Here is a 12,192-nt window from a genome sequence, read left to right on the forward strand (position 1 = left end):
TTGTCACTTCCAGCTAATCAGTCTAGAAAACAAGATTAGCATGAGAATTGCTTGTGTTTTTTGATGTGGAATTACTTAATCAATTGTTTCATGTCAAAAATTATAGTAAGTATGGAAACCAGTATGGAGGGTCCTCAAAGAACTAAAAATAGGGTTGCCATATGATCCAGCAATCCCACTCCTGGGCATATCCCCAGAGAAAACCCTAATTCAAAAGGATACATGCACCCCTATATTCATAGCAGCATAATTTATAATAACCAAGACATGAAAGCAACCTAAATGTCCATCGACAGCTGAATGGTTAAAGAAGAGGTGGTATGTATATACAACAGAATGTTACTCAGCCATAAAAAAGAATGAAATAATGCCATTTGCAGCAACATGGATGGACCTAGAGATTATCATAGTAAGTGAAGTAAGTCAGTCAGAGAAAGACAAACATCACATATCACTTATATGTGGAATCTAAAACACCACACAAATGAGCATATCTACGAAACAGAAACAGACTCACAGACATAGAGAACGGACTTGTGGTTGCCAAGGGGGAGGGGAATGGGGGAGGGAAGGATTGGAATTTGAGATTAGTAGATGCAAACTATCATATATAGGATGGATAAACAACCAGGTCCCACTGTATAGCACAGGGAACTATAGTCAGTACCTGGTGATAAACCGTAATGGAGAAGAATAAGAAAAAGAATATGTATATGTATAACTGAGTCACTTTGCTGTATAGCAGAAATTAACACAACATTGTAAATCAACTATACTTCCATAAAACTGGGAAAAAATTATGGTAAGTAAGACCTTGGGTTCAAATTCTGAGTCCACTGCTTACTTGTGTAACATTACACAACAAGTGATTTAATTGCCCTAAAGCTGACTCAGAGGGCTGTTGTGAGGTGTAAAGGTAATCCCTTTGAAGTGTATTAACGTGGCATGTAGAGTGTAGCCGCTGCTTTACTAATTCGTAGTTCTTTTTACCATAATTTTTATTATTAATATTGTCATTATTTTGAAATCGTGTTATGCGTAGAGAAATATTACTAGGAAAGGTAAGTAAGGAGGATTAAACTAATCCTGGTTCTTAAAGCCCTTTCTCCCCTCCCTGGCCTGTACCCCTGCAGAATGTGATAAGCTGCGGCAGGATGGCTACCGGAGTTCTCAGTACTACTCCCAGGGACCCACCTTTGCAGCCAACTCCAGTCCATTCTGCGATGATTATCAAGACGAGGATGAAGAACCAGATCCAAAGGTAAGGCTTCTAAATGCAACAGAGGATCCTGGACTGGATCCCAGAAGAGAAAAAGGACATAAGTTGGAAAAACTGGTGAAATCAGAATAAGTCTGTTTTTTAGTTAATAGTATTATCGCACGTTAATTTCTTAGTTTTGGCAAATGTACCATGATTATGTAATATGTCAATATTAGGGAAAACTGGGTGAAGGGTACACAAGGAATTCTCCATACTATCTTTACAACTTTTCTGTAAGTCTAAAATTAGTCCAAAAAAGGTAAGTTCGGGACCCAAGGAATTCATTAAAGGGACATAATCAGTGTATTGATTTCCGTACAATATTCAATAAATTACATGAGATAGTAAACACTTTATTATACAATAGGCTTTGCATTAGATGATTTGCCCTAACTGTAGGCTAATGTTAAGTGTTCTGGGCGTGTTTAAGGTAGGCTGGGCTAAGCTGCAATGTTCGGTAGGTTAGTGAATTGTATACATTTTGACGTTTGTTTTCAACTTACGGTGGGCTTATCTGACAAAACCCCATCATAAGTTGAGGAAGATCTATACAAAGAAGGTCTTTTATTATAATAGGAAAAGCAGCTATTTCAAAATTGATCTAGCCTATAATTTTAAAAACTCACTTTTCTCTTGTTGGTGTGAGTAAGGAAAATTAAAATCAGAAGATGAATTACATGGTGAGGATTTTGTTTTGTTTAGATTAAGTTTTTTCAGCTTTATTGAAATAGAACTGACAAATACATTTTTATATATGTAAAGTGTGATGATTTGACATACGTGTGCTTTGTGAGACGACCATCACAATTGGGTTGATTAACACATCCATCACCTTCACTACTTTAAACACAGAATTATAATTCATTTTTTAAAAAGTAGTTATTAAGCGTCTTCTGTGTACCAGCGACTCTTCTAGGTGCTGGTGATGTAACAATGAAGCAAACAAAGGAAATACTCGTCCTTGATGGTGCTTTGATTTGATGGTGAGACACCGAGAATAACTAAGCAATGATGCTGTACTAAGTGACGTGTGCTATAGAGTAAAATAAAACAGAACAAGAGGTTGCAATTTTAAATTAAAGGGATAGGCCTTCCTGAGCAAAGAGGTGATTGGGATTAAAAGAGTAAGCCATGCAGAAATCTTGGAGAAGGACATTCCAGGAAGAAGCAGCAGCCAGTGAATAAATGTTTCTTAATGTATATAGCATTTACCTGCTACTACAAAATGCGAAGATTAATAAGATATCTGTACTTGCCTCAAGAAACTTAGAGCTCTCAGGTAGGGAGAACTCACCAGAATGAAAACTTTTACATATATTAACATGCTGCAATAAATGTTTGTCATATAGTGACATTTGAAAGAGAAATTCTTCTGACTTGGGCAGTCACGAAATGGGGAAGGGGTTGGGAGAGGGTGAGGTGTGTAAGAAGAACATTTATAGACTACTGCAACAGGCAAGAAGTCCTGCGGACCTCGAGATCCAAAGAGTGGCTGTGAATGGTGAGGAAGGGGGAAGTTAAAAGCTAAAGTTAAGAGATGGTGTTATTCTAGGAGTTAAGGAGACAAATTTCAAGCGTTAGCTCTGCCACTTGCTGCATTTCTTTGGATGTATCACTTGGGCCTTCAAGACATTAATTTCTTCATCTAGAAAGTGGTGAGTGGAAAATTGCTCTCTAAGATCGGAGCTGTACTTCTGCCCAAGTTAATTTTAAAAATTAACACAATACCAATACAGTAAGTGCCCTACATATTAACGAGTTCTGTTCCGAGAGCATGTTCGTAAGTCCAGTGTGTTCGTAAGTCCAGCAAAGTTAGCCTGGGTACCCAGCTAACACAATCGGCTATATAGTACTGTACTGTAATAGGTTTACAATACTTTTCACACAATACGTATAAAAAAAACACAAAAAGTAAAGAAAACATATTTAATATTACAGTATAGTACCTTGAAAAGTACAGTATGGTACCGGCTACATCACCGCTGCTTTTACGCTTGCTTCCGGACAACCTGGGTTTGAAATAAAGATACTGTACTACCCTAGTCTATACAGTACTGTACAGTAAAGTACACAAAAGCATAAGCACTTGTGGAGGATGCACGCATGTGACAGTGTACGCCAGATATGTGACTTAAGTGATTGGACATGTGAACACGGTTCGCATCTTTGAAAGTTCGCAACTTGAAGATTCATATGTAGGGGACTTACTGTAAAAAGTTGAGTAGTTTTGTTCTGTTTTCATTTGGAGTTATTTTAGGGGCTGGGAGGAGGAGGGCGAGGACTGGAGAAACTGAGTCCAAGTTTCCTACCTGGGAAAGCTGTAAAACAGAAGAGCAGTGGTGGGGGAAGGAGAACCGGCCTGACCAGGTATTAAGACATAAAGAGTCAAGAATCACTCCAGTGTGGCACCTGGATATACAGACCAATAGGACAGAATATTAAAAACAGACTGTAAAGTCCAGGAGTAGACCTAAATCTTTAGGGATTTAGTATATGATGAAGTTGGCGTTTGAGATCAGGTGGGAATCCATTAACTGTTACGAGGGGCTCCAAGCTAACATCTTATGTTCTCCACGTTAAGACCAAGACCCCTAACTACAGTCATGTCCTTAAATGTCATTCTAACAGTTGGGATCATTTTAAACATGATCCCAACTGTTTCGAGGGAAAATTCTACTGGGGAAACCCTTCACTTTGTATTTCCAGGTGGGCAGTGGAGGTGGGGCTATGGTGAGGAGAGCAGTGAACTATAGAGAAGAAGGGACAGGTAAGTTAACAAATGCTTAAGGGACAAAAAATGGTCTGAAAGCAAAATTAGGATGAAAAGCACGTAACTTGCATTCAAGAAATAATTAAGCATCTATTATGTGCTTAGGATAGAAGCACTCTCCTAAAATGAGAGTTGCTAATAGGGCAAATTTAAGGACATAAATTAGAACAGAAAACTTAGGGGACGTCTGTTTTGGTTATTTATTCTGGCTAATCGTTCCAGAGTAATTATCCTAATGCAAAACATTTCCCAAGTAGGAGTTGTGTTTATGGTGTGGTGAAAGGTATTTTGCTAATGATATCCATATACATCTTTCAAAGTAGTGGTGTAGTGTAGCAAGAAAAGAAATTGCTTGAAATATTTCCAACTATATATGTTATGTATATCATTAAATAGTAAACATGCTGCATGAAAAATGCTGTCTGCAAAGAGATTCAGAAATCTCACAAAATACCTTTTTATTCAACTGTGAAATCAAAGAGTGAGGCATTGCTTTAGTATTGTCCTAGCCTTGACATTTTTTTGTTCTTTCAGTTTTCCGTGTGTACCAGGTACTACCAAAGAGGTTATTCAGGTATTTGAAGAAAATTCAGTTATAGATGACAGAACACTTCCTTGAGAAGGCATTTCTCCAACTGCCATTGCTGGAGGTTATGTTTGATGAATACCTTCACTGAATCAAGGAAACATTCATAGAGGCCCCATTGTCTCAGCAGAAAGAATGTCAGTCATTACTCAATCTCTTGCATAAAATTCCCCCCCAAACAGATAAATTAGACTGGGATTGTGGCAATAAATCGTTGGCTCTAATGGTATTGAGAGAAACAGAAACTTTCTTTTCTAGTTTCTGTTTTTCTTTGAACTGGCATCTCAGGTTCTGTTTTAGTCTTCACTGATAAGAGATATTTAAATTGGAGGAGGACTTAGAAGACGACAGGACAGTAGCCTTACTCTGTGACTGCACGTGGAGGAGGCTTGTATAAAGTGATGCCTCAGAGCACCGGTCCGGGGCAGCTTTTCCACCTGTCGAAGCTGGTGGCCTTGGCAAATTGCTTCCCTCTGTGAGCTTCAGTTTCCTCAACTGTGAAGAGTCATAAACGACATGTTCTGGTTTTGCTCAGGACAGTCTGGTTTACAGCTGCTGTTCTGTGTGATGATTCAAAGCACCCCTTTCACTCTCAGAGGTGTTCTGATAATAAATTGCCTGATTACCTCACCCACCTTGAGGATGATTGTGAGGCTGAAGTGAATTAAGGTTTGTAAGATCCGTAAGCATGGTGCCTGGTGCATAGTATATGCTCAAATGATGATGACTAGTATCTTATAAACTGTCCGGTTTTATGAAAATTGGCCACTCTTTCAGTCACTCTGAGTCTTTTATTCCACCCACATTGAATTTCCTACCTAAGGCAATGAATTTGAGAGGTTTCAGCAATTACTAAAAAATTTCTAATTGTGTCTTCACAGGTTATCTACGTGTAGAACTACCAGTGGTTATACTGGTACTAACTTTATAATGATAGTAAAATGCTTTAGAACTTTTTCAAAATTATATCTCATTTTCACAAGCACTCCCATGAAATAGGTACTTTAATAATTATTACTATCATTGTAACCATCTGGAAACTGAGACTCAGATATATGAAATTACTTTCCCAAGAAGATCACATAGCCAGAATGAGTCAGAGGACATGACCCAGGGCTTCTCACCTTATATTTCATTTCTTTTCATTGAACCATATTGGTGAAATAAAAGGGCAAGATTACTAAATTACCCAGTGCCTTCACATTATGCCTGCCGTTGTCATTTTTCCTTCTATTTTTGACTTGTCTGATGTTCATTCATTCATGCTATTGTTTTCAAAGACCATTTAAGTCCTGCTTGGTCTCAGTATACAGACAGGGCCCCTAGCCTAGGGTAACTTACCATCTAGAAAACCTTTACGACGATCCTAGATACAGTCACTTCTCACTGGGTCTCTCTGGGTGAGTAGTTTCAGGAGGACACAGTAGAAGCACAGGGGAGTCTTTGCTGGCTCCTTGTGTTCACTGCTGTGCAGTCTGTGGCCCTTGTTACCCTGCACCTTTGCAGGCAGGGTGGGAAGATTGGGGTCTGTCATTTCCAGGCCTTTATGCATTCAAACAGTGAGGCTGTCTCTCATAACTTGTTCTGGTTTCTCTTGCTACACACATCCCATTAAATTGGAATGGGCTGTGTTCATATCTGCCCTCCATTCTAGACTGGGGCAGGACGGTGGGACAGACACACAGCATTCTCACTGTGTTGATCTCTTATTCCCAGTATGGAGCCAAGCACCTGGCACAAAGAAAAGCTCAGAGGCTGGGCTCGGTGCTGTGTGTGTCTACTTAATACTTACTGCAGCCATGCAAGGTAGCCTGCATTGTGCGCATGTCACAGATGCATCTTGGAGGGATTACACCACTTGCTTAAGATCACGTAGCTTTTAAACCCTGAAACAGAGTTCTCGCTCTCTTTTTAAAAAGAGCATTATGTGGTATAATTTACATAAAGTAAACTACACGTCTTTAAAGTATACAATTTAATAAGTTTTGACATATTGATACATACAGGAGACCATCACCACAATCAAGATAGTGAACACACCCTTCACCCCCAAAAGTGAACTAGGATTAAAACCCAAATCTGTGACTCCACAGCCCCTGTTTTCCCTCAAACAATGAGTGTATGCGGAATTGAGGCTTAGCTACAGCTCTTTCCTGCTAACTACTCTCTTAGGGGAGTTTTGAATTGTTGAGATAATAGGAAGAACATCTTTTTCAACCCATCATCCATCAGTAAAAGAGTGGATAAATAAATGTATTAGAATGGAATGTAGGCTTCAGTGAAATGGATTAACTGTAGCTCACACAACAACGTGGATATGTCTTCGAAACAATGGTAAGTAAATAACACTACAAAGAGAATGGTACCATTTTTATAAAGTCAAGCAAGTCTAAATATGTAATTTAGACATATTTATGCGCACACATAACAGCCATTTAGGGAATGATAAATAACATAGAATTCAGGAGAATGGTTACCTTGGGGGAAGCAGGGAAAAGTTTGGGGTGGATGCAATTTTTTGGTACTATTTTAAGTCATGAGTTGGGTAGTAGGGTCTTAAAAATTCATGTTATTTTGTATATATGATTTATTATAGTAAAAGGTTGTTAAAAGTAGGAAATTACATTATCACTTTGAACATTTAGGTTCACTTAATATGTGATCGTTTAAATCCAAAATATTTTAATTCAGTACAGGGTAAGAAAGTTTAGAGCCCATGATAAAGAGGCTAGGTTTGTGGTAATATACTGAGTAGGAGAGAAGGAACAATTGAAATTATTTAATAATGTGAATGTGGAAACCACCTCCTGGCCATCGTGGAGCTGCCGGATGGGCCATGAACTGTGCTTCTGTGTGGATCCCCCCAAACCACTACCCTTGGTTTTTGTTGTTGGGTCCAGGGCCCAGGGGGCCCGGGGGAGGAATAAGGAGAGAAGAGAATGAAGTCAGGATGTCTTGTGTCTCAGTGTATTGACGGTGGAAGAAGCATATAGCCAAAAAAGACTCCAGACATTTTGGCACCTTATAAAACTATCTAGAATCTTTCAAAAGAAAGAGTTGACCCAAGAAAGGTTTAATTCTGGAGAGAAAAACACCATCGACTAAGTAAGTGTCCTGTAAAAAGGACCGGAATGTATGTGGTTTTCCTCTTAAATGGTGCTCTATATAGTTTCATCTGTTCTGTATCTATTTTTATGTAATAATTGCTAAATGAATGCTAACTTTAACTCTGGCTATAATTAGGTTTTCTAATTTTTTTTAATTTATTTACTTATTTTTGCTGTGTTGGGTCTTCGTTTCTGTGCAAGGGCTTTCTCTAGTTGTGGCAAGCGGGTGCCACTCTTCATCGCGGTGCGCGGGCCTCTCACTATCGCGGCCTCTCTCGTTGCAGAGCGCAGGCTCAGTAGTTGTGGCTCACGGGCCTAGCTGCTCCGCGGCATGTGGGATCCTCCCAGACCAGGGCTTGAACTGGTGTCCCCTGCATTAGCAGGCAGACTCCCAACCACTGTGCCACCAGGGAAGCCCAGGTTTTCTAATTTTTAAAAGCATAGCAGATTTAAAAAAAAAAAAAAAAAAAAAAAAAGCCTGGGTGGGCACATGTGTTTCATAGTTAAGCCCATTTTTTGGTAACTTGGCTGTCTGCCAAAGAGACCATGTTTCAGGCCTCACCGTCCATCTGGTGGGAGCTTGTCTGATTTCCAGACAGGACCTAGTAGTCTCTGAAATGCAGGACTTAACAGCATCCAAAATTCACAAAACAACTGCTGGTATGGCAGGTGATCTCCCTTTGTGAATTAAGCAATTTGACACAAATCGAGGTTTCTTATGTTTCATTTGTGACTGTCCATTCCTTCCAGGATAAGGATATGGGGTGTTAATGAACATTACTGATCAATTTACAGTTTTTAAAACTGCATTTAAGTTCTGAAAGCAAGACCACTTTAAACTCAGTATTAAAAAAATAATTTACCCTGTACCGAGGGATCCCTTAACATGACGCATGGTGACGCTATTTAAGTTATTCCGTTCTCAACACAGGGAGCTTGAGTTGCTCAAAACATACAGCTGGTAAATGACAGAGCCAGCATGATGATACTTACTGTTTTTTACTCCAGAGTGTAGTGTTCCACCTGCTACACCACACTGTTGACTTTACTCTAGCTTTTTTAAAGGTTTTGTTCTTATTCAGAGATATAAATGGAGATTTTATTTTTATTTTATTTATTTTTGGCTGTGTTGGGTCTTCGTTGCTGCGCACGGGCTTTCTCTAGTTGCGGCGACTGGGGGCTACTCTTCATTGCGGTGTGCGGGCTTCTCGTTGCGGTGGCTTCTCTTGTTGTGGAGCATGGGCTGTAGGCACGCCGGCTTCAATAGTTGCAGCACGCAGGCTCAGTAGTTGTGGCTTGTGGGCCCTAGAGCGCACAGGCTTCAGTAGTTGTGGTGCACAGGCTTAGTTGCTCCCCGGCATGTGGAATCTTCCCAGACCAGGGATTGAACCCATGGCTCCTGCATTGGCAGGCAGATTCTTAACCACTGTGCCACCGGGGAAGTCCGGAGATTTTAATTTTAGATAGAAAACCTAGTAATTTATTGCAAATATTGCCAAGTTGTTATTTTACACTGTTTGACAGCAGAAGCTTTGAGGGCACACGTGGGTTCTAGTCCCAGTTGCCCACTTGTGAAGTTCCCAAAAGTGAAGTTGCTTTACTCCATTTCCTTATTTACAAAACAAGGCTAATGCTGTGAAGATTAAATGAGGTACCAATTCCTATAAAGCCTGTAACCCAGGGCAAGGCATTGAACAATCAGTTACTAAATGGTGACCCCCTTTTTTAGCTAAAATTGTGAAATAGCTCTCTATGCAATTCTGATTTAAAGCCTTCTGAAACTTACATTCTCATGGGAGAGACAAACAAGGTGAATAACTAAAATATATGCATACTGGTGATATGTACTGAAGAGAAAAAAGAAAGCTGAGAAGGGGGATATAAAATATTGGGGAGGAGTTGAAATTTTAGGTAAGTGGACAGGTAAGACCTCAACAAGAAGGGGACTCTTGACTAAGCACCTGAAGAATAAGAAGGTGCTATCTGTGAGGATGTCTAAGGGAAGAGCAAGTGCGAAGGCCCTGAGGCAAGAGAGTGCTTGGTTTGTACAAGGAACTGGATGGAGGATGGTGAGGCTGGAGTAGAATAAATAAGGGATAGAATAGTAGATGAGGTCAGAGGTAGCAGTGGGCCAGTTCATAGGTCATGTTGGGTCTTGTAGGTTATAGTAAGGATACACAGGAGCAGCCATTATCTGACATATTTTATTTATTTATTTATTTTAAACATCTTTTTTGGAGTATAATTGCTTTACATTGTTGTGTTAGTTGCTGCTGTATAACACAGTGAATCAGTTATGTGTATACATATATCCCCATATCCCCTCCCTCTTGCATCTCCCTCCCTCCCACCCTCCCTATCCCACCCCTCTAGGTGGTCACAAAGCACCGAGCTGATCTCCCTGTGCTATGCGTCTGCTTCCCACTAGCTGTCTGCCTTACGTTTGGTAGTGTATATATGGATCTGACATATTTTAAAAGGATCCCTCTGGCTTCTGTGTTGAGCAGTAGACTATTAAAGGGGCGGTGGGGAGAAGAGGAGGGTGGCCAACAAGGTCAGAGCATGGAGACCAGTTAAGAGGCTAAGGTAATAATCCAGAGCATTACAGTATCCATCTTAATGGAGTAATTGTGATGCGTTCGGCCATTGAGATGATTGAGGTTTCTCCTGTTCCCCTGCTGCATTTATAAATGCTGAGAAGGATGGGAGTCAGATCACTCTGGAAGTTGTACCATCCTGGTTTTTTATTTCTCTTTAGTAGATTGTGGCACTGTATAACAGTCCCATTTGCATATAACTTTATCTGTGACCTGCATGTCTCGGAAGTTTTCTTGCAAAGGAAGGGAGCACTTTATAAAATAGATGATCTTAGGGCTTCCCTGGTGGCGCAGTGGTTGACAGTCCGCCTGCCGATGCAAGGGACATGGGTTCGTGCCTCGGTCTGGGAGGATCCCACGCGCCGCGGAGTGGCTGGGCCCATGAGCCATGGCTGCTGAGCCTGCGCGTCCGGAGCCTGCGCTCCGCGATGGGAGAGGCCACAACAGTGAGAGGCCCGCGTACCGCAAAAAAAAAAAAAAAAAAAAAAAAAAGATGATCTTTGTCACTTGTCATACTGGAGCGGTCCCTGGTCATCATCCCATGGCAATGAGGCTAAACTGAAGTACTATTGCACTGTGACAGTTTTCAATTCTGACACTCTCAGTCAACTGAAAGGAAGGTAGGTTACTAAGGCTGATGAGCCCCGTTGAGCCAAATACAGACCACAGAACGGTGCTTCTCCACCTCCCTCGGCAGACGTCACACGGAAAAGGGAGCCCTCTCGGTAGGGTGTCACCATGCTATTTATTCTCCATCAAGCTGAAGCTTTACTTTTCTTTCTTTCAGACCTTTTTGATTAGGATTTGCTTCTTATGGCCTTTAAAATTTGTGCTATATTTCAAAGTTGCCTGAAAAATTATTTCTGTGTATAGATATCAGAAAATCAGAGTAACCTAATTTACTAAACTGAGATTCAACTTCAGACATGTGACCTTTACACAAACTGCATGAAATTCTCAAATAAAATTAATTTTAATTTGTGTATCTGCAACATAAGGGTAGATCATGAGTATTATAAATCAAACCCAACGCGAGTGCCACAACTGCAAAAAGGATAGAAATAATTGATTTACATCGGCATGGCTTAGCTGCTGCTGATTCAAAACTCCCTTTGATTGCCTCTCAAGGATCTGTAGGAGTTGTGATCATTTTAACCAGTGTTGGATCAAATATGAATAGATATGGTGCAACTTAGTATCATCATAGGATGTCAGTAACATATGCTCATTATAAATTGAGTATATTGTCAATTTAATTGCACACATTTCACGTTTTCCTTAGGTGGCAAAGAAACTAGGTTATCATTTTATACACTAATAATATAAAGTCTCAGATATCGAGATGTCTGTTCATATGATTTATATTTTTATTTCCACGATGCCTTTCCCACAGCTCTCATGTCACTAGGTTCACGAATACCTCTAGTGGCGTGTGGAAGGGAGGGAGGATAGCGCTTTTTTACAGCCAAGTAAACTTCAGTGTTTAGGAACAGCTTCAAGATCAATTAACTGTAAAGTGAGTGACCTGAGTCTTTGGATTCTTAGCCTAGAGCCCTAACCCCGCACCATCCCATTTTCATTAGCCCTTGTGTAGTCTTTTTCAGATTCGTGGAGTGCTAGTAGTTGTAGGATAAATACAGATATTTTGCAGGAGGGTTAATTCAATAGCAGTAAACAGAGATGGCAGTGTTCTTTTGTTTGAGATATCTAACTAATGCATTTCTGTAGATGTCTTACTGATGTCCTCTTGGAAACTTGTGTTAAATCCAGAAATGCATCAACACATGCTTTTTGTTTTTTGTGGTATGCGGGCCTCTCACTGTTGTGGCCTCTCCCGTTGCGGAGCACAGGCTCCGGACGCGCAGGCTCAG

The 12,192-nt window shown here is 40.3% G+C and overlaps 1 protein-coding gene across 9 annotated transcripts in view; it reads left to right on the forward strand.

Moving 5' to 3' along the window:
* NHSL1 (NHS like 1) overlaps window positions 1-12,192 on the forward strand; it is a 340,732-nt gene that overhangs the window by 203,687 nt on the left and 124,853 nt on the right. For all 9 annotated transcript variants that reach the window (XR_009543767.1, XR_009543766.1, XR_009543768.1 and 6 more), the window contains exon 3: window positions 1,134-1,261. Coding sequence is in view for 5 of the 9 variants with exons in the window: in XM_060167495.1 (XP_060023478.1) it covers window positions 1,134-1,261 (128 nt within the window). In the remaining 4 variants the exon portion in view is untranslated. The remainder of the gene's footprint in view (window positions 1-1,133; window positions 1,262-12,192) is intronic.

Source organism: Lagenorhynchus albirostris, chromosome 12 (genome assembly GCF_949774975.1).
Source record: "Lagenorhynchus albirostris chromosome 12, mLagAlb1.1, whole genome shotgun sequence".
In the NCBI taxonomy this organism is placed as follows: Eukaryota; Metazoa; Chordata; class Mammalia; order Artiodactyla; family Delphinidae; genus Lagenorhynchus; species Lagenorhynchus albirostris.